Source organism: Desmodus rotundus, chromosome 3 (genome assembly GCF_022682495.2).
Source record: "Desmodus rotundus isolate HL8 chromosome 3, HLdesRot8A.1, whole genome shotgun sequence".
Classification (NCBI taxonomy): Eukaryota; Metazoa; Chordata; class Mammalia; order Chiroptera; family Phyllostomidae; genus Desmodus; species Desmodus rotundus.
In genome coordinates this window covers 193,851,859-193,873,626 of record NC_071389.1, presented here as the reverse complement: position 1 = coordinate 193,873,626, position 21,768 = coordinate 193,851,859, and the positions used below count along the sequence as shown (strand labels likewise).

Here is a 21,768-nt window from a genome sequence, read left to right as displayed (position 1 = left end):
GGACAGGGCAGAAATGTGGTTGAGGATGTTTGGGCTTGAGGACACCTATTTTCTAAGGGACCATGTGGAGAGGCAAGCGCCCCTGTTGGTTTGCAGCCCAGGAGGAGGTCTGGGCTGGAGGGAGCAGGGAGGCCCCCGGAGCCTGAGGCTGGGTCTCCGCCGTTGGGTCAGGATATAAGAGTGAAGGACTGAGTGCCAGGGCACTGCACCCTTCAAGTTCAAAACCACAGAGGGGAGCTGACTGGGCGACAGAAAGGATAGGCCCGGCAGACACAAGGACAGGGGTGAGTGTGGTGGCCAGAAGTCAGGAGAGAAAAGGGCTTTAGAAGGAACCCGTGGTCAGTCCAAGTCAGGGGTGCCCCCGGGGCTGGAAGGGAGAGGCTCAGGCTGACCATCAGCCTGAGCACCAGCGAGGGCTTTGCTGCCTTCGGCAGGCGCGGTTTGGGTGTCCTGCTGGGGCGGCAGAACCCGGGGGCAGTAGAGGTCCAGGAGAGACTACCTGGAAGGACGCTGGGAACACTGGCTGGACAATGCTTCAGAGGGGCATTGTTACACAGGAAGGCAGAGGGTGGGCCCCAGAGGGAGGAGATGGGGTCAGGAGGTGGCCCGGAGATGCACCCCCCTTCTTGGCATCTGGAAGTGGGGGTCGGGCATGGCGGCTGAGCGTTGTGAATGATCCCAGGGAGGGTCCACTGGAAGCACAGGGAAGAGTGGAGACCAGGGTGGCAGTGATGTCCTCAGCAGCAAGCCCGGGTGGGGCCCCGGCTGCAGAATCACCGCAGGAGATCCCTGTGGGCGTGTGGCCCTGCAGTAAGAGCACGCAGGGGCTGGGGCTTCTTTCCTGGGAGCCTGGTGCCTCCGCGCAGGAGGAAGCAGATCACGGCCAAGCAGATCACAGCCAAGGGCAGGAGGGGGTGGCGGTAAGGGGGAGGGTGGAGAAGGAAAGGTAGAAGTTCCCAAGACAGTGGAAGGAGAGCTGAGTGGCCATGCTGTGGCTGTGACAGTGGCTCCTTCCCAGAGCGACCCCCCGGGGGTGCCCCATCCCTGCGACACCAACAGTTTAGTTACTCCTATTTCTGTGAGTCAGACTGGGACCAAATCCCCGCATGGTGGGAGGCAGCTCGCCAAATGGCATATGCCCTGGAGACCCCCTGAGGGCAAAGGACAAACTCCTCCATCTGGAGGTCTCAGGGTCTCAGGGACACATGGAGCCCATCTCCACAGGCCAGACACAGGATTCCAGCCACCACGTGGTTGGGCAGAGTGGGGGACCGCAGCTCCACAGCCTCGGTTTCCTCATCTGTGAACTGGACAGTCTATCCCTGCCCTGCCGGCCTCTAAACCGGAACTTGCGCAGGGTGGTTTTGTTACATTGTGATGAAATGAGAGAAGATTATCACCATCATCAGCAACAACATTAACACAGATGCAGGTTAACCCGGAAACCCTGGCAGGAGACGCCAGCACCTGGGCCTGGAGCCCCCCCCCCCCCACAAGCAGGAGCTCCTGGGCAGGGGCCTCCCCTCCTCTGTCTTCTGTGCAGCCCCGCACAGTAGTCCCTCCCTGCCCTCAGCCTCTGTGCCCCCATCACTCACTCATTCAGCCTGCGGTAGAGGGTCACGTTGATGAACCGCTGGGCATCCTGGGTATCCGCCCACCCGCACACGATGCGGCTGGTGTAGTCGTTATGGCAGCTCAGGGTCTGCAGTGGGATGGTCCCCGGCCCTGGAGAGGCCAGGAGGGGGTCACACCTCTCTCCTCCCCTGTCTGGATAGAAACACAATCTTCTAGTTAATTCCAGGTGCATTTCCTGAGCCCCTCTTATGTCCCTCTCCTGGAACAGGGTCCCTGCCACCCCAGGACAGGGACATGCATCTGGCACAGGCCCTGCTCCCAGAGCCCTTGGTGCATCCTGGGAGGAGAGGCAACGGGCCCACCCGGCTCTCGGACCTCCTGCCCACATCCCCCTGGTCAGCGGCCAGGCCTGAGGGTTGGAAAAAGGCATGTGGTTCCCACAGTTACCAGAGAGCCAAGTTCTCTGGGAGCCCTTGAGAAGTGGGGCTCATGAGCCTCAGGGGCAGCCCGGCCGGGCCTCCAAGCACGAGGAGGTTGCTGGAGCCGAAGCAGGGGGACCCCCAGGCTGAGGGCCCCAGGGGAGTGGGAATCAGTCAAGGCCACTGTCAGAAGAGCGGAGTGGGTTGGGGCGGGAAGAGAGAAGGGGCCAAGAAAAGTCTGGAAGGGCCAGCCTAGAGGTCAGAGGCCTCGAATGCCACACTGAAAAATGTGGGCAGAGAAAAAGCATGAGCCGGGATGGACTTTAGAGGAGGCCTGAGATAATGGGCAGGAGTGTGGGAGGTTGCAGGGTGGGGGGCACCTGGGAAGGTTAGGGAGAGAGAAGAAGAGAGGGAAGGGAGGGAGGGAAGGGAGACCAGAATCACTGAGGTCTGGGAGCCTCCTGGGGGATGCATGGGGATCCAGCAGCGAGGAGTGGGACTGGGAGGGGAGAGAAAAGGGAGGGGCGTCAGGCTCACCTGGGGCCCCTGCCTTGCTGGGCCCCCAGCACAGAGCCAGCAGGGTTACGGGGAGCAGCCACCGGGGCGGCACCATCTCCGTGTCAGCTCTGGTTGAATAGGGGCCAGCGCAGGCGGGTGCAGGTCTGAGCGGGGTCCGGGTCCTCCTGGCCTGGAGTCTTGTGTCCCTCCTCAGGTGGGGGCCAGGCTATGCCCTTGTCATCTGCTCTTGTGAATCCTCCCTCCAGAACTCGGCTTCTCTAGGCCTGCGGAGGAAACATCATCGGGGAGCTGTCCCTCCCAGTCCTAGGACCCCAGGGACCCCGCCCACTTTCAGGGTAAACCCAGGAATAGCCCTGATGCATGGGCTCCAGCCCCCACTGCTGCCTCAGCCTGGTACCCTGGACACTCCCTTCCCCTGAGCCTGTGTCCTTGTGTGTGACCCTGAGGGAGAAGCACTCACGGCCTCTGAAGAAGTAGGCTCCCACTGGGCCCTGCGCCAGCACCCGTGCAGTGCCCTGGTGGTGGGGGAACCTCGGGGGGAGGCCTGTGTTTGGTTTGCCTTGAGTGCCCTGTGGCTACTGACCTATATCTGCTTTGACTGATCTGCTTTGGAGAATCGCGGGGTATTGGGGACACCGTGTCCTCCCTTGGGTGTGGTCACGTGCTCACTCACACCCCCCGGGGCCGGTACTCTCCCCGCCTCTGCCCCATTTCCTGGCACTCCTCCCACACCAATGTCTGAATGCCAGTTCCCTATTCTCAGCAGGAGGCCGGGGATTTCCTCTTTCCATCCCTGGGAAGACGGCCTGAAGCTTCACTCAAGTTGCAGGAGCTGCGTGTGCACGCACACATGCGCACGCACGCACACACACACACACACACACCCTCGCACACAAGCAGCCGCCCTACTGGGAAAAGCACTGTTCTGTCCTCAGCCGCCTTGACCTTCAACACAGGCTCTGCCCCACTCTTGCCAGGGGCCTGGACTAACGCACCCACGCCCTGTGAACCTCACTCTGCCGCTGTGAAGGGTCCACAGGCACGCACGCCCCTCGCATGGTTGTCATGAGGAGAAGCAAAGGCAATGCTCTTTATAGGCCGTTTGGGCTAATGAGTGCGCAGGAAAGAGGAGCAGGTGTGTTGGGAGCTGGGGAGAGAGGGCCCACTTTTTGTCCCGCAGACGGGGCGGTGCCCCAGGGTGGGCTATGTGAGGCTGTGCGGGCTGGCACACTTGGCCGCCCCCCGGCACTAGCCCGAGAACGCAGAGCTTCACTGGGGTCTTTTCTCGGGTAGAAAAAAGACATGTGTAAAGACAGCAATTTACCCCCAAATAAGTTAAAGGTTAATCACGAGTCTTACAAAAATCGAAGACTTCTCTTTTGCAAAACTCAGTAGAAAGAAACATACTTGTGGGGACAGTCGACGAGATATTTAAAGATGAGGAGGCTGAACCCGATAGCAAAGTGTACTAGAAAGATCTGACACATAAAGGAGTGTGTTGTTCTCTCTCTCGCTCTCTCTCTCTCACACACATACACACACACACTCACACACGACAGATCAATGGACACCGACCAGACAAACTCTGTTTTGCTCAAGAACGTGCTCTATGACGGAGGAGGAATCATGAACCAGCACGCAGGGGTGGAAGAGAAGGAGTGCAGAGATAACTGGACACCAGGAAACGTACCAGCCCAAACCCCCTCCCATGCTGTTCCCCGAATATCAGGCTCCTTTAAAATCTAAATGGAAGAAGTCAGAGCATATCAAACTCACAAACCATAGAAGTGAATACCTGTAAACCATTCAAACTTAAAAGCAGTGGAAGAAATCAGAGAGACGAAGGCTGACAGAAAGTACATAAAAGCAAATTTTTCTGTATTTTATAAAAAATAACTAGACCATAAAGCAAAGAACAAGGGAAAAAAGGACATGTTTGCAGCAAAAATCCAGAGAACAGATTACTATCTTTACATCGTAAATGGTTAAAACAAATTAGTGTCATCAAAGAACACAAGCATAGAATTCACTCACACAGAGAAAATTCCCGTTAGTGGCTAACAATGATGAAAGTCTGACTGAGCCCTGGATGGTGTGGCTGAGTGGATTGAGTGCTGGACTGCAAGCCAAAAGGTTGCCGGTTCGATTCCCAGTCAGGGCACGTGCCTGGGTTGCAGGCCAGGTCCCCATTAGGGGGCCTACGAGAGGCAACTGATCAACGTCTCTCTCACACATTGATGTTTCTCTCCCTCTCTTTCTCCCTTTCTTCCCCTCTCTCTCTAAATAAATCAATCAAATCTAAAAAAATTAATTCTGACCGTGAGGCTGGCCTTGGCCTTCAAAGGGCTTTACAGGTATTAATAATCCATGTGTTTGGTTACTGTAAGAATCCCCACTTTATCGATGAGGAAGCAGGTAAATGGTCCACGATGACAGCCGGGTGAAGGACAGGCTGGCACCGAAGGCCACAGCAGGTGGGCGCTAGAGTTTGTGCTCTTAACCACTCTGTCAGCAGCGGTTGTATTTCCCAATCTACTGCGCCGTACCCCCACCCAGCACTCTGCAGACACGTCTACAGGCGTGCGTAAACACAGCCAGAACACGCCCAAACTTCGAAACATCTGAGCTAGCGCCCTCAGGGAGGTCTGAGAAATTATGGCCACTCAAAAGAATAAGCTGCTATGCAAAGAAAAAAAAACAAATAAACAGAGATCTTGGAATTTGATGGTAAAACATCCATAATTCTAAAAAACCTCATTTGATGGTAAAACATCCATAATTCTAAAAAACCTCAGTAATGGGTCAAACTACAGAGTGACCACTACAAATAACCACGTTACGATGGTGCATATTAAAGACAGAGCGGAAGGGCAGGGAGAGGAACATCCTCGGGAAAGCTAAGACCTGGACATGAAATCCAGGAGTTCCAACATCTAGACGCAGAGGACAGAGGGAACTGAGGGCAGGTGCGGTGGACAGTGTCAGACAATAGACTGACAGAAGCTCAGGTTTTATCTGGAACTTTTGCTGCACAGAATAAAAGACCATTCCCTACAGTCTCTTATCGTTGGGTGTGCTCATGTGACTAAATATTGTCCAAGGAGATATGAGTGAAAACACTGGATGAGCTATCCAAAAAGGTTGTTTAAAGGGAGTTGACTCTGGTGGGAGAGGTCCATTTTTGTTCTCCTACCTTTCCTCCTCCTTCCAGCCTGAAACTTGGAAGTGATGGCTGGAGCTCCAGCAGCCATTTTGGGTCATAAGGTTACCTTGAGGATGAAAGCCACATGCAACAGCAAGAGGGAAACCTGCACCTGTCTTTTCATTGTGAAGCAACCGCACCAGCCTGAAACTGCCTACTTTTAGACATCTTTTATGTGAGAGAAAAATAAACTTCTGTATTGTTAAGCCATTGTCATTTGGGGGTGTTTCCTTGTGCACCCAGATAGATACAATTAGAAACAGAAGAAAACGTCAGAGGGCTTTGAAGGAGACAATAGTTCACTAAGTGAAGAGCCAGATTAATTTTTAATAGTGCCATACTCAGTCATATACTGGTGAACTTCAGTTATCCAAGAATAAAAGGGTAATCCTAGAAGCCTCCAGAAGGAAAGAAACAACAGGTTATTTTTAATGCAGCAAGGGTCAGGTGGGAAAGATTTTCTCAAGAAGTTAGTGACCCTGAACTCTAAATAGAGAGTGCTGTCTTGAAAATATGGAGAGAAAATATGTTTAAACCTAGACTCATAAAATGTCAAGCTTACTTTGAAGTTCAAGGGCTCAAAACCCCCCACAACATTTTGGAAATGTAAGGGGAAAAAAAGGGTTTTAGATCTTTTCTGAAAAAAAAAAATTACTCTAGGATGTATTTTTTTAAAAAATCCAAGAAAGAAAAAAAGCATGCGGTACTGAAATCAGTGGTGAGAAAATAAGCCAATAAGTCTTACAGTTAAGTAAAGAATTGTTGCTGAATAGAGGGGAAATAAATCAATACAAGATAACAGTATCGAATTCAAAAATCAGATGATTTTCATGTGACAGTTGGCTGTGAGGTCAGGGTGGACAGCACAGAAGTGAAAACTTGCTCAGGATTTTGTCTTGTTTTGGGAGAGCATGCCTGCAGTAATGAAACCCCGCTGTTGATGGGAAATATGTGCGTTAAAAACCTAAGGGCTAAAAGTCACGAAGAGTCAGAGGTAACCACAGGGGCACGAGCGTGGCAGAGAGGGAAAGGAGACGGGAGGGAGAGGGAGAACAGAGAAGAGAAAAACCAAATACCTTCTCACTCAAAATAAACACACACACCAAAATTCCCAAACTTGTGAAGAACTTTCATGGTAGGAACAAAAACTGGAAATGAAAAAAGAAACCCAAGTTCATTGCAGAGAAAAACAATTTCAGAGGTCAGTCTGTAGAGAGCCATTGAGAAATCTATTCCTGATAAAAAGAAACAGATGAACAGAGTAAAGGGGGAAAATGGGTAAGTTTATCTTTATTATTATTATTATTATTATTATTATTATTATTAATTATTTTATTCTTACCCGAGGACATTTTTTTCATTGGTTTTAGAGAGAGAAAGAGAGAGAGGAAGGGAGAGAGAGAACATTGATTTGAGAGAGAAGCACCTATTGGTTGCCTCCTGTTTGGGCTCAGACTGGAGATCACATGCGCCTGGAGCAAGGATCGAACCTGCAGCCTAGCCATGTGCCCTGACCGGGAATTGAACCCATAACCTTTCAGTTACAGTGAAGATGCTCCAACCAGCTGAGCCACATTAGGTAGGGCAGGTAAGTTTATCTTGATAGATGCACCTAAATAATCGATACAAAAGCCATTTGGTACAAAAGCCATTCCCGATTAAACAAACAAACAAACCTCGGCGAATGAGGACAGGAAGGAGAGGTGGTTGGCGTTTCTGGTGTCTACTAGAAACCTGTGGCCACATCAGAGTCAGAGAGAACAGCAGGGCCCTCCCAGTCAGAGGCACGAAAGAGAAGCGGCCCCTCATTGTCAGTCGTCTCCCAAATCTTCTCTAAACTCGATGCAATCTCAATCAAAATTCCAAAGCAAGTGTCAACAGGATTTTTAATGGGTTTGACAGACTGATTCTAATCTACAACAAACCAAAGAAGAGAGACTCTCACTATTAGCTGTACGAATAAGAGGGAAGGTAATTCTAGACGGACGGAACAGAATACAGTAAGGGAAATAAGCAAGTAGGGCTCTAGGGAGCCGTGTCGGTGTTTCCAACTACTGAGGCGAGGACGGGCCGTACACAGGCCATGGATGATATTGCCACGGTTAGCTGATGGCTTTTTAAGTTAGATCATTACTTTGCATATTACCCTCCTCTCTAAATTCCAGGTGGATCGAAGATCTAAAAATCAAACTAAAATGATAAAAGCATCACAAATATTTCTTTAACCTTAGGGCTTGAGTAAGTCATTGCATCTAGAAATCACCAAGTACAAAATAATACAGATTTGATTTGGAAGCAGTTAATACAGTTTTTAATGAAACAAGGTATCTTGCACATGGTGAAGGAGATAGACAGGTGGTCATCTGGAAGAATGTAGTTGCAACATATGCAAATACATTGTTAACCCACATAAGAGAGGCTCATTTCTAAAGTGAAGGTGTACAAGGCAAGGAACACAACAGAAAGGGGACAAAGGACACTTCCGTGGCACCATCAAAGGAATCCATTTGGTGAAGAGGCACAACTTCACCCGTAATCAGAGAAAAAAATCCAAGAGGAACCAGATCATCTTCATCCATTACATGGGACCCAATTAAAAGATTCCTTTTCTAAAGAGAAATCAGCCTTTTCACGCCTGGCTGTGTGGATATATGTTAATTCTGCTACCTTGAGGATGATGTGAAAAGATCTATATACATTTCTGAACATGCAGTATCTTGCCCAGCAATTCTGATTCCAGGGATCTAGGCTGCAGAATCACTGTCACAGGTGTGGAAAAGTTGGAAACAACCTAAGTGTCTGTCCGTAAGGGACCAGGTAGACTGTGGTGTGTCCATACTAATAAACGCCACACACTTCTTAGGGTTAAAAAATGAATTAAATCTATATGTGTTATTATAGAAAGTTGCTGAGATAATACTAAGTGAGAAAGTAAGTCATAGAACAACATGTATGTGATATTCCATTTATGTATAAAGAAAAACTATATACAGCCCTGGCCAGGTGGCTCAGTTGGTCGGAGCATCATCCCATACGCCAAAAGGTGGTGGGTTCGAATCCCGGTCAGGGCACACGCCAAGGTTGCAGGTTTGATCCCCAGCACGTAAGGGAGGCAACCGATCCATGTTTCTCTCTCACATCATTGTTTCTGTCTTTGTCCCTTCCTCTCTCTCTAAAATCAATAAAAACATATCCTCAGTGAGGATTTAAAAAAAGAAAGAAAAACTGTGTACTTACACTACGCTTAGAAAAGGCTGTGGAAAGGTGTGTGTGACGAAGAGGGTGGGGCGTGGGACCAGAGGACACAGACGGCTGGGACTTTGTCTTTTTCGCTGTATAGTTTTGGATTATTCCAATTTTTCACAGAGCAGCTACCCAGCCATTCACTTGTTTAATATTAAATACGCTCATTAACTGTGTTCGCCTGTGGTGTTGGTGAACACAGCACAAAATGAGAAAAACTGATGAATAAAGAAAGAGTGGACTACAGCTCCTTGGAAAGGTTTTATTCATTGAAAACGATTAGACAGTAGGAAGGGTGACAGGCAGAGAAAAATCATAATCAGGCCACACAAAATGTAGCAGGGCCTGGGAAGAGGAGAAATCGCTCATTGGCGACTTGTCACTAAAGGCTGTGTGGCGAGGCCCCACGGCCTCGTGCCCTGGTTCGGACCCTACAACACCTGCCCCTCCAGCCACAGGGCCCATGCCTACACCTGCACCTACCTGTGCACACCTGTGCATATATGCTGACACCCCTGGACGCCCACCCGCCCACCCAGGTGGCACACTTGGGGACAGAATGCACACCCCGCTAAGTGACAGCACTTCAGGGCGAGTGTGATAGCAAAGACATTCTTTGAAGAAGAAAAATATGTCTGAGAGTAAGGGACTGGTTCTTTCTCGTTTTCCAAAGTGAGCTTCCCAAACCGCACCAAGCCCTGGACCCGAGCACAGCAGGGCTCCAGGTCTCCCCCTCAGCCTCCCAGTCTCCGCATTCCCGCATCCCCATCCCCGAATCCCAGGGACATCCCGTGTGCTGCCCCGAGAGCTCTCTCTCTCTCTCTCTGCCCCCAACCCCACAGGACGTCAGGGACTTGGCGCTCTTCCCTAGAAGCCCAGAGCAGAAAGTAAAAGTTCCCACTGCCTCCAACACCTAGCGACATCTTAGTAAACAAAGCAGAGAGGGAGGGGATACGGTGTCCGACTCGCAAGCCTGAGCTCTCCACCCCCACCATTCCAGGGCAGTAGAAGCCCACCAGTGGGGCCCGTCTTCTCCCCAAGCCCTTCACACAGCACCCAAGCAGGTCAGCACCCGGGCTGACTCCTCACTCACCAGCTGCCCTGGAGTCCGGGCTCACGTCTTTCCGAGAGGTCAAACCCCAACCTCCCCAAGTCCCCAGAGCACACCTGCTCACTCGACACCCCCAGCCTCTCCTTGTCCCTTCTGTCCCAGACTCCCCACGCTCCCCTGCCCCCCACCTCACCTGTCAGCCTGCCCCCCAAGCCAGGCCATACCTCTCCGTGGTGGGACAGACCAACCTCCTGTGGGAGCCTCAGGCGGCCGTGTGCCTCTCACGCTTCCTATTTATGCTGAAGTTGTTAGGAAACAGAAGCAGAAAGAGGAAGCAGTGCCCAGGCCTGTTTCTGGGCAAGTGGCTCTTCACAGGATCGCCCTGCTTCTTAGAACTGTGAACACCAGGACATCAGTTTTCATTCTAAGTCTTACTGATTTTGCAAACGTTCCTTCTGCTAATGTCCACTTTGTCTCCCTGGGAACTCCTACACATCCTCCTCCAACCATCCGCTCTATCAGGAGTTCTTCCATGCAGCCTCCCCCGAGGCCGCAGGGGGATGCAGAGGGATGCAGGAGGGCACAAGGGGAGCTGGCCGCGATGCCCAGAGCAGGGAGAGCCCAGAGCTGCATGGACCCATGTTCACTACTGCTCAGAGTGTGACCTTGTGCCAATTCCCCGCATGTGACTTTGCCAGGCTTTAGGACCCCTATCTGCTGCTTACAAGCAGCTAAAACATCAAAAGGCCACTGAGAGGACCCAATTTGGTGCTGCAGGGCCAGACCTGGTCACAGTAACCCCCAAGGGTGAGTCGGTATTATTTTGATCCCCGGCCCCCCTGTGTCCTTTCGTCTTGCACCTCCCCACGCTGTCCCACAGCCCTCCGTGTTCCGGGCTGGCTTTCCCCTACCCTGTCGACGAGTGGCTCACACTCCTCTCCCCGGCACCCTGCACACGCCCCCGCAGAGGAGGCCCTTAGTGTGTGGAGTGAACGAGGCACTCCTGAGCACAGCAGGGCTGGGGTTAAGGCAAGCTGAGTGAGGCGCCCCCTTGGGTACACAACTTAAGGGGCCACCCAACCCCTCAGTGATCAAGATACATAATGTTTTAATGCAATATTGTGAAAAGTTAAAATTCATGCAAAAATTTCACAATAAACACAAGATGAAATTTCACATAAAGACAAGCTCGGTAACAGCCCCATGCAAAGCCCTGCTGGAGTCTGCGGCAGAAGGACAGGACAGAGACAGGGGGAGTGAAGGGGAGGACACCTCCCGGGAAGAGGGTGCAGGGGCAGGGACACGAGGCAGGAGGGTCCGAGAACCTGTAGCAAAGCCATTGGACTTCCAGCCTTCCTCCTGCCAGGGAGGGTGAGCCCGGGCAGGAGCAGGTTGGGCCCGGGCTGCGGGCTCAAGCGCTCTGGGAAGTTTGCTGGTGTGAAATCCTTTCCAGTGTGGAGGGGTCGTGCAGGGGTCTGTCCAGGGCTGAAGAGGAGGGAGTGCAAGAAATGTCCAGGGCCTGTCTGCTCTCCTAGCTGCTCCCACCCAGCCAGTCCTGAAGGGCCTCACTCAGGCCTGGTCAGCAAGACCCCAGTTAAGGGGAGAGGGGCCCTTCTGGAGGTCAAGGTGGGTTGTCGGCTTGGCCCATCACTGGCCCAAAGCATCGGGGCCTGGAAAACAAACAGGGGCACTGGGCTCTCCAGGTCACCAGGGATCGTTGCTGCAGGGAGCTCGGGGAGCCCCTTCTCATTGTCCCGGGGGGAGTTCTGACCCCCACTGCCCACCAAGAGAGGGCAGGAGACCCACACTGTGATGTGTCCCTCCTTCTGCTCACAGTTCAGTGCCTGTGTGTGATGGGCAGGCATGACCATGGCGATTCCAAGGCTGCCGTCCACAGGGGAATCCTGCACGGAGTTCAGGGCCGTGTCCAAGGGCCTTGCAGCCAAGGACTCAGGCCCTGGCCAGTCATGCTTTCACCTGTCCTCATGCCAAGCCCTCTGTCTTCTTCAGGTGCCTTTAAGGAGGCCTCCTTATTGGAGGGGGGACAGGGAGAAAGTGGGGAAAAACACCTGTTTTCCCTACTGGCTCAGCATCCAGCACTTTCCGGTCCCAGCCCTCCCCTACCCCAGGGAGTCTTTGCTCTCTCCCCCCCCCCCCCCCCCCCCCCCCCGACAGTGAGAGAGGGCCCGTCTCACCCCCAGGGGCACTTCTTTCTACGGGAAACAAGGCAAAGCGGGGATCGAGTGCCTTCTTGGGTTTTACACTCTTGCTTCTACCATCAGTAGTAAGTGATTAGGGCTTACCTCTTTCTTTCAGGTTGGGGAAGGGTGCTTTCCATTTCTCCGCTCACACCTGGCAGCTCAGCTCCCTCTCCCAGCCCAGGTGAGCTCCTGACTATGGGTCATAGCTCTTTCACAGGTGGGCGGAGGTGCACCTTAGCTTCTGGGCTCCCCATGTGATGAGGACTCAGCATGGAGGTGGCTTGGAAATAGAATAGCAGAATTTAATATCGTTTGACTCTGAGACAGAAAATTGCCAGTGGTATAAAAACAAGCCAACCAGCAACAGCAATAAGAAGCCAAGCAAAAGCGAGTGGAGAAAAGCTCAGTCATGCTCTTGAGGGCGCCTTTGATGTGGGTACCGATGCCGCAGGGGATGGGGGCTGTGGTTGGTTACTCCAGGTGGCTCTGAAAGCCGGGGGGATGCGTGGGTGGGTCCCGTCTGGTTCACAGGCTTGCTGTCCTCAGCTCCATGATGCCCGGCTCGCTGTCAGGGGCCTGGCTCCTCTCTGCCTGGGACTTAGGAAGTTTTGCTCATGGAATTTTTTGAAAAAGTTCTCTCTACTTGTATCTGCTTTGAAATTTTTTTAAATTTCCATACGTTCAAGTGTACGAATCTTAAGTGGACAGTGCAGTGAATATTTATAAACCTGTACACTCGTGGAACCACCGCTAGATGGAACACAGAACATTCCAGATTCCAGAAGCCCTTCTTTGTCCCCTCCCTGTCACTCGCTCTCCGAGGTGAGCGCTACTCTGAGTTTGCTCACTACAAGTGGGTCGTGCCTGTTTTTTAAAATGGTGCTAAAACATACGTCATAACATTTGCCATTTTCGCCATTTTTAAGCGCACAGTTCGGTGGCATTAAACACGTTCACACTATTATGTGACCGTCACCACCGTCCACCTTCAGAACTTTCTCGTCACCTCCAGCTGAAGCTCTGTCCCCACCAAACACTAACTGCACATTGCCCCCCACCCCAGCCCCTGACACCCGCCTTCTACCTTCTGTCTCCGTCATTCTGATTCCCCCAGCACCTCATGTAAGTGGGGCCACACGACATCGGTCCTTTTGTTTCTGGCCAACTTTACTGACTGTAGCGTGTTCATGATGGTTCGTGTTGTGGCGTGTGTCACAATGTCCTTCTTTGAAGGCCGAATAACATTTCACTATGGGCACAGACCACATTTGCTGGTCTGTTTGTCCACAACTAGACACGTGGGTTGTCTCCCTCTCTGTGCTGCTGTGAGTAACGCTGCTCGGGACGCCGGTGCACACAGGTCTTCTCGACTCCCCACTTCCGATTTCCCGGGGTACCTGCTCAGGAGCGGAATCGCTGGCCATGTGGTACTTAAGGTGAATTATCGGGGAACGGCTGTACTGAATCGTGCCTGTCTTTGGACTTCACTGTATGGAGTCGTTTTATGCTTGCTTGCATCTCAAATGCTTCAATTAAACAAAGTGACAGGCGGAGGCTTTCTGATGCCAGCATTGCCCCCAAGCCTGCTCTGTTCTGCTCGTTCATCCCAACTTGATTGCGGCTCAGATGGCCCCATACCTGGCTCTGAGGTGATGGGCCAAGGTTACCCTCCGGGGCGCTGTAAAAAACACAGATTTCAGACTTCCAGGTTAAATGAGAGAGAAAAGCAAAACCACAGCCTGTATCTCTCAGGTGCCGATCAAAATGAACAAAAGATCGGTTAAGAGATTCAGGCAAAAATGTACCAGTAGCAACCAGTCGAGGGCACGGAAGTCATGGACAAGGTGGGGAGGCCAGTGCGGGGTGTCCCTCTGTCCCTCCAGTCAGGAGCAAAACTTTGAAAAAGGGCGAGCCAAGGAGTCCTGGCAGAAATAACCATCGAAGTGGAGAAGGGCAGGTCAGGGGCAAAATGATGCCCTGCTAAAATTTGGGGAGGGCCCTCAAGCCCCCTGTGCACCACCTGCGTGGAGTCAAAGAAGGTTGGGCCAGTGCGGAGAGTCCCCGCTCCACAGCGACTCCCCACAGTGGGCCCGGGGCTGGAAGACAGCGGAGGAGCTATTACTTCAGGAGGCGTGTGGCCCGAATACACGATCGTCCCTTTACTGCAAGACTCCTGGGCCTTGGATAAACCCAGTCTTTAGATCGCTGGACTCCTGGGGGGTGAAGCCACTCTGTAAGGCAACCCCACTTTTCAAACAAAAACTGAAACCCCAAACTAAAAATCAACAAGAATTGGGAGGTGAAACCCGAGCAGTAAACAAGCAGGAGCCCAAGCGCCAGCAGATGAGCGGATAAAACAACTACGGGACATTTACACAATAGAACAGTACGCAGCCGTAAGAAAGAAGATTCCATCCTTTGTGACAGCATGGATGGGCCTGGAGAACATTATGCTGGAGGAAATAAGCCAGTCGGAGGAAGACAAATACAATGTGATCTCACTCATGTGGAATCTGATGAGCAAACTGAACTAATAAGCGAAACAGACAGGCTCATGGATGGAGAGCAGATGGCAGCATTTCGGGGTCAGGGAGGTTAGGGGGTGAAGGGACTGAGCAAAGAGGAAAAAGGACTCGTGGACATGGACAATAGTGGTTGTTGGGGGGGGTTGGGGGTAAAGGGGACTAAATGGTAATGGGAAAAATACAATGAAAAAGTAAAACTAAAAACCAAACAAACAGGAAACGTGGTCTTGAATTTGCTATCAGTGCAAATGCTGAACCAGCAGTTCTGACGGCCTGAAATGGACATGGGGGTTCCCTAGAACACAGGCGGGTTCTCGCCTTGCACTCAGGGCCCTGGAGGGATCAAAATTAATTCCAAGGTCGTGGTACTCCTGCCTCCCGGCAGAAACACGCAAATCTCTCTGGAGGGAAGAAGTCCCAGTTTCCCACCTATAAGCCCCGAATCACCAATCATCAAACTCCCAAGAAAACCAGCTGCCATGGAGAGAGTAAGCAGAGACAACAAGCAATAGATATAGACTCCAAGAAACACAAATATTGGAATAAATAGATATTGGCTATAAAATAAATATTTAACAAAGAGATACAATTCGTAGTCACTCTCTCTCCTAACCTCCCTCCCTCTCTTCTTTCTTCCTTCATTTTTCTCACAGAACAAGTCAGAGTACGTGCAGCGTGGTGGGCTGCGGTGCCTGGGAGGAACATTCCAGAGACAACAGTGGAGCATTCGTGTTTGAGACACTGTGTCAGCGGTGCCCTCGATGGCACAGGGGTGCTGACGGACGGAGAAGCGAAGACTCGGGGCTCCTGGCCCCGCCCACGTCTTAGACACAGTTCAACCAGTTCATCTTGCTTCTACTCCCCTGCTTATTATGTGTGCAATAGAGTGACAGAGGATGTGAAGCCTACCTTTAAAAGGTTAAAAGAACTCTCTCTAAGAAACACTAAATATTCTAAGTGAGAAGAATCACTTTGTCAGTTTAGTTGGCTGTGATTTTGTTTTCCCAGAGGCATGCAAAATAGTGATGTGTCTTGCAATGGATGACAGCTTAGATTCTATGAAATACGGTAAAGTATGGACTAGAACATACCAGGAACAATGACCACAGATTCAGCATTTGCACTATGGATGCCGGACCCCGCGCTTCACTTACACGATGTCTTCTGTTTCTCGTGATAACCTTTAGGTATCCGTTATTATTTTTATGTTACAGATGAAGACACTGAGGCGTAAAAGGTGGAATAACTTGCCAAAAGTACCATAGCCAGTCTGTGGTAACGCTGCATTTTTTTTTCTTTTTACTTTTATTCTCGAACAATTTCAAACTACGGAAAGTGTTAAGGGCAGTACAAAGAACTCCCATACACCCTTTGCGTGAAAACCCCATTCAAGTCCCGAGAGCCGTCAGGGAGAGCGTGGCTTGCCGACTCCTTGATCTTGGACTTCTAGTCTCTGGAACTGTGAGACGAGAAATATCTGTCTCTGAGCCACCCCGTTTTGGGGACTCTGCCATAGCAGCCCCGGGACAGGAACATGCCCTCCTTCCGTGAATCCTGGTGGCCTTCCCGCCCCATCTCCGCTCCGTGCCTCTGGGGAAGGGAAGGAAGAAGGGAGCCTGGAATCAGAACTCAATAGGGGCCCATCTGTCTCCCAAAGCTGTGTTCTTAATTATTTTACTCTTCTTAAACAACAATGGGACAGACCAAAATAAGCCTTTATTGAGTAATCAGGTCAACATAAGCCTTTATTGAGTAATCAGGTCTTAACAAAGTCTACGGCAGGTATCGGTGCAGGATGGCTGCAGGCCAAGTGTGGGTTCCAGCCTGTGTTTGCCCAGCCCACGAGCTAAAACTGGTTTTAAACTCTTTACCTCGTTGGGAAAAATCAAAAGAAGAAAACTGTTTTGTGACACGTGGAAATTATACGACATTGAAATCTCAGGGTCCATACATAGTTTGATTGGATGGTGGCCACGCTCATGCGCTCGTGTTTTGTCTGAGGCTGCACTGGGCTGTGCGCTGCATCGGTAAAGTCGAGTAATGGAAACAGAAACCGTGTGGCCTGTGAAGCCGTATTTCCTACCTGGTCCCTTACAGAAACCGTTTGCCAGCCCCTGTCCTCCAGCAGATGGTCAAAGAGCACCTGACGAGAGGATGAGAGATGACTTCCACGCAGAGAGGCAAGGGAAGGCTTCCAGGGGCATAGGCTGGCTGTGAATAATGAAAGAGACATCCGATTTTGACATTCATTCATTTATTCATTCATTCAGCAAGCCCTGAGCCCCTGCTCTGAGCGAGGTAATGGGACACAGAGATGAGTAAACCCGGTGCCTGACCACATGGGACTCACAGTCTAGGGAGGTGATGAGCAGACCACTCCCTCCTTTGACTGTGAGAACCCCCACTCACAATGGGAGGGTGTGCAAACCGGAGCTGACAGGTGAGAGGGGGCCCCACTGAGGAGGTGCCTCCAGAGCTGGATCTTGGAGTTTATGAAGGCTGTTGCTAGAAAAAGGAAAAGGGATATCTGGGAAGCCTTCTTGGAGGTGAGGGCTTTTGCCTTTAGACTCATCATCCCTGGGACCTACTTGATGGGCTGGCTCGCTAAGGAGGGCACCAGGCTGTCTGGAGGACCGAAGCCTCACAGGGGTTGGCATTCCCAGGTGACAGTCAGTTAGTGGCTGAGTGGAGGCCAATGCTACCTCTTGTGACTGTGAGCACAGGAAGGAATCCCAGAGGGGAATGTGAAGTCCTGTGTCTTCTGTGCCCTTTCCTCCCCCTGCACGCTCTGGCTCCTGGGCCTTGGGGTAGAAAGATGACCAAGGAAAGCTCACCATGGCCTCATCTCCACAGGAAACCCAGCAAGAGGAGGAGCCTTAACTCTCCCATCCTTCTCCTGCCTCTGTCCTTCCTCAGCGACCTGCAGGACCGCCCTTTAGCATCTTCCACATTCTGTCGTAATGGCTCATGTTTCTGTCTCCCTTGTTAGCCCGACAGCCAGTCAGGAGCAGGGACCATACCATTTATTTCTTATTTCTGACTCTGAGAAGCTGTAGATGCTCACTTAACATCAGTTGAATGGATTAGAGTGTCGCTGAATGGGACGGAGTGGACGGGATGGGATCGGATCAGAGAGCAATGCAAAGGCACCAGAGATGATCTCAGCGGACAGAGGTGGCCTCCCCACATCATCTCCAAAGTCACAGGCTCTTTCAGTAGCCCCCCCCACCCTTTTTTTTTTTGATAAGTAGTGAATCCCTTTTGTGGGTCATGCCTGAGAATTTATCTACAATCATATTTTTTAAAAAATGTTATGGTATCTCAGTGGACTTCCTTCTTCTTTCTTGAGCAACAGCAACTATCAAAACCTCGGTTCGTTATCTCCTCGACCCAGCCAGCCCCGCTCCGCAGGACTTCCCATAAACAATTAGCGCTCAGTACATCTGACCTGCAGTACTTCCCACCTGCTATTAGACCTGAATTTGTGTTCATTTTCCTCTGGCAAAAACTCAGGCTTCTGGAACTTTCTACCTGTCCCTATTGCCGCCTCCAGTCAGGCCTTATTAAGTCTCCAAGAGCCTTTTGTTGGACAGTCCTGCCCTGCGCCCCTGTTAGCACCAGCACTCCCTGTTGCACAACTCCAGGGGGCGCCGTTCCCCTTGTGTGTGCTATAATTATGGGGTTCTCAAGGGTATCTCCTGAGTTGTGCAACACAGTGATCCTGAGGAGCCACCAGAGTGACCTGTCACTGTCTTGTCCAAAAAGGCCATCAGCCCTGGGATTTCCATGGCCCAGACATTAACTCTAAGCCTGTCACAGTTACTTAAGACACTCCATGAACCTACCCTCCCCGCCTTTGAGTCACCGCTCCCTCCCGCCCGGAGCCCGACTCTTCTCTCCCAGTGCGCGGGGACACTCCTCATTTCTAAGCCCTTAGTCATCAAGTCCCACTTCTCTGTACTACGTTTTAAACAACAGTTTCCCTCCACCATAAACATAATTGGATTGCTGCCATCTCTAAAAACTCTCTTTCCCCCTACATTCTTCTCAAACTCCATTCTTCTCCCTATTCACTCACTCACTCACTCATTCATTCAGTATTTTTGACCACCTGCTGAGTGCCAACCCCTTGCACTCGGCCCTGAGGATACATCGGTGAACAAAACAGACGAGGTTCTCTGCCTTTGGGATTCTTACAGCCTCAGAAGGGAGACACACCACCCACAAGGAATGTAATAATTGAGTAGAGAACGGAACACACATAGTAAGTATTTGGGGAGGGAATACGCACGCAGAATAAAAGAAGTAGATCTATTTAAGGGGACTGGGCAGGTGAGGGGAGGGCAGGCTGGGAATTAAATGGGATGGTCCGGGACACCTCCTTGGGCAGAGGAGATACTTGCCCTTTCTACAGTCTTGTCTACGCTTCCTGTCATCACTTCTCGCCTCCCATCCGTATAACTTGTTCCTCAGCCCAGGGGAATCTGCTCCATAACACTGCTGCTGAAGAGTCCAACGGGGCCCCTCGGGTTGCTGGAGCCAGGGCCGCCGCCCAACACTGTGGAAGCAGGGCTTCCGGCTGTTGAACACGGAGTGCTGGTCACGTGTTGTACCTTGGCCTCCAGGACACCACACATTCCGATTCTCATCTCTTTCTCCTTTGTCATCTCTCCTTTCACTGCCCGTTCCTTAAGTGACAGTGTTTGCAAGTCCCACCCAGGCCCTTGCTCATAGCAAGCTATGTTTTCCCATGGGAGTTCTAGCCACACCTGCTATGAAATCCAAATCTCTGTTTTAGCCCGGATGTCCGGAGAGACCGGCAGGCTTCTTCTGGTTTAGGAAAGGTGAGGCCATGCCCCTCCTGCCGACTACTCGCTCTGCATAACTTGAGTTTCGGGAATCTGCAAGGCGCCCCCAGAAGGTAGGCAGTGGGTTAGGGCCTGGGTGGGTCTGGGAAGGACCAGACAGCCTGGGACGGGGTGCAGAGACCCTGGAAATGTGGTCACAAGTGAAGCCCAAAGGGAGAGCTCATTGGGGGTGGGAATGGCCATTTTTTTGGGGGGTGTCCTGTCCCGTGTGCACCCAATTCTGGAATCATGGGCCTGAAAAGCACAGGGTGTTAGGAGAGATAGCTCCCTTCTCTGCCTGCCCTGAGTTCCTGTTTTGCTTGGTTTCCCTTCGAGGGAGCAGGTGCCAGAGTATGGATGTGCAACCACATGACTTATTTCAAACACAGACTTGGCCAGTCCCCCAGAGGAGCAGTGGGACACCTGGACCCCAGACGTCTCTCAGTCACCAAGCTCCAGTTAACTGTTTGTAGAAGACACCAGGGTGACGTTGCACAAAGAAGCATCCTTCCATACACGGACTCATGATTAAAAACCACTAAACGCAAAAGGGAACAAGCCACCGTGGGTGAGAGTAAGCAGAAACAACCGACAGTAGAAAAGATACTGGAATAATCCGATCTCGGAAGTACCCCTGTCCCCACGGCCAAGAAGGCAGAACATGATTCAGGACATCACTCAGGATAATTCTGCTCTTTCCAGCACCTGGCTTAGTAAGGGGCGCACATTCAGTCTGGCCGGTGAGACGGGAAGGGGAACCTTCCCTTTCAAGAGAAGATGTCCTTCCTACCTCTGGAAATTGTGCTCTGCCTGTGACCCCTGAAGCCAACCCAGCCACAGTCCCCCAGGGCCTGACCTGTCAGAGCAGAAGGAGGGGAAGCATGTGGGTTCAGGATGAGGCTGAGACCCTGCGCCCACTCGCACACTGCCCCCCCGCCCACCCCCCCACTGCCCCTTGCCCGGCCGTGTCTCGCTGCTCAGCTGTCGGCAGTTTCCATGGCCTGCAGCTGCCAGGGTTCTCCCCGCTGCGCCGTTGACACGTGCTACATACTCTTTCCCCTTCGTGACGTCCTTCTCGGTCTGCTCTACAAACTGTCTCAGATCTTCCCCAAGTGTGATGCCAGCCAGGCCGTTGCCCCTGCAAGTGTGGTCTCAGGCCACCAGCAGCAGCGTCACCTGGCATCTTGTCAGAGAGGCAGAATCTCAGGCCTCACTGCAGACCCAGTGAACCAGAACCGTATTTCAATGAGATCCCCAGGTGCTGTGTGAGCCCCCGAAAGCTTGAGGACTGCTGGATGGCATCCCCAGCTGCCTCTGTTGCCTGTCCTTGACTTTGCTCATTAACAACGCCATTACCTCGGGTGCGCGGGGCAGCCGAGTGGAGCGAGCTCAGGGTGGCCCTGGGTGAGCTCCTTGACTGCCTGGCCAGGCTGGGGCCCGCTCCAGGGCTCCTCCCTCCCGGGGGTAGAAGCCTGCAAGCCCATCCTCAGTTATGGCTTGTTTTCTGACCTCAGTTCATCGTTTTCCCCCCAACACGAGATCTGACTACAGAGCAAGGGCCTGACTTCAAACTGCCAAACCAACCACTTCACTTGGACCTGCGTCAGCTACTGGAGTGACCTGCTTCATTCACGCCTTGCTGCTTTTCCTTCCTTTCATACCACAGATTGTTCCCTTTGATCAACACCCCATCCTCGTCCCCCACATTGCGGTGTCTCCTGTGGGGGGGGCTCCGAGGCACCACCCGATGTGAGCCTCAGAGCCCGAGTGACCCTGCCCCAGCACAGCCTCCTGTGAGGGGTGCGTGAGCATTGCCGCTGCCCCTCATACGCCCCAGGGACACCATTTCTAGCAATGCCAATGTCTTGAATTTCCCCCTGCAATTTCATGTATTAGTTTTATACTTCTGAAGGGATTCTAGTATCTGAAGCTTTTCGTGCATAATGTCTGAGCTGACCAGTAGGTCGCGATTAGGTCGCGATGGAGAAGTAGCTGTGCTCACAACCTCCTTTGAATCTAAAAACAAGGGGAAGCTTCTGTTTTGCGCATTCAGCCGAGATGTATATCAGGAAGTAACTGTGCGTCTGAAAGGAACTGGGCATCGCCCTGACTGGTGTGGCTCAGCTGATGGGGAGTCAGTTGTTCCGCAAAGTGTGAAGTTGCTGGTTCGATTTCTGGTCGGGGCA

General features: G+C 51.9%; 1 protein-coding gene across 5 annotated transcripts in view; it reads right to left on the bottom strand.

The window, feature by feature from the left end:
- Nucleotides 1–12,459, bottom strand: part of CSF2RB (colony stimulating factor 2 receptor subunit beta) — a 28,951-nt gene extending 16,492 nt beyond the window's left edge. The window contains exons 1-3 of one of the 5 annotated variants that reach the window (XM_053919522.2): nucleotides 12,313–12,459; nucleotides 2,532–2,776; nucleotides 1,596–1,767 (exon numbers count right to left, since the gene is read on the bottom strand). In XM_053919522.2, the coding sequence (XP_053775497.1) occupies nucleotides 1,596–1,767; nucleotides 2,532–2,607 (248 nt within the window). In that variant the 5' untranslated portion in view covers nucleotides 2,608–2,776; nucleotides 12,313–12,459. The other 4 variants (XM_053919523.2, XM_053919518.2, XM_053919520.2 and 1 more) reach the window with 4 other exon arrangements.
- Nucleotides 12,460–21,768: the final 9,309 nt, after the last annotated feature.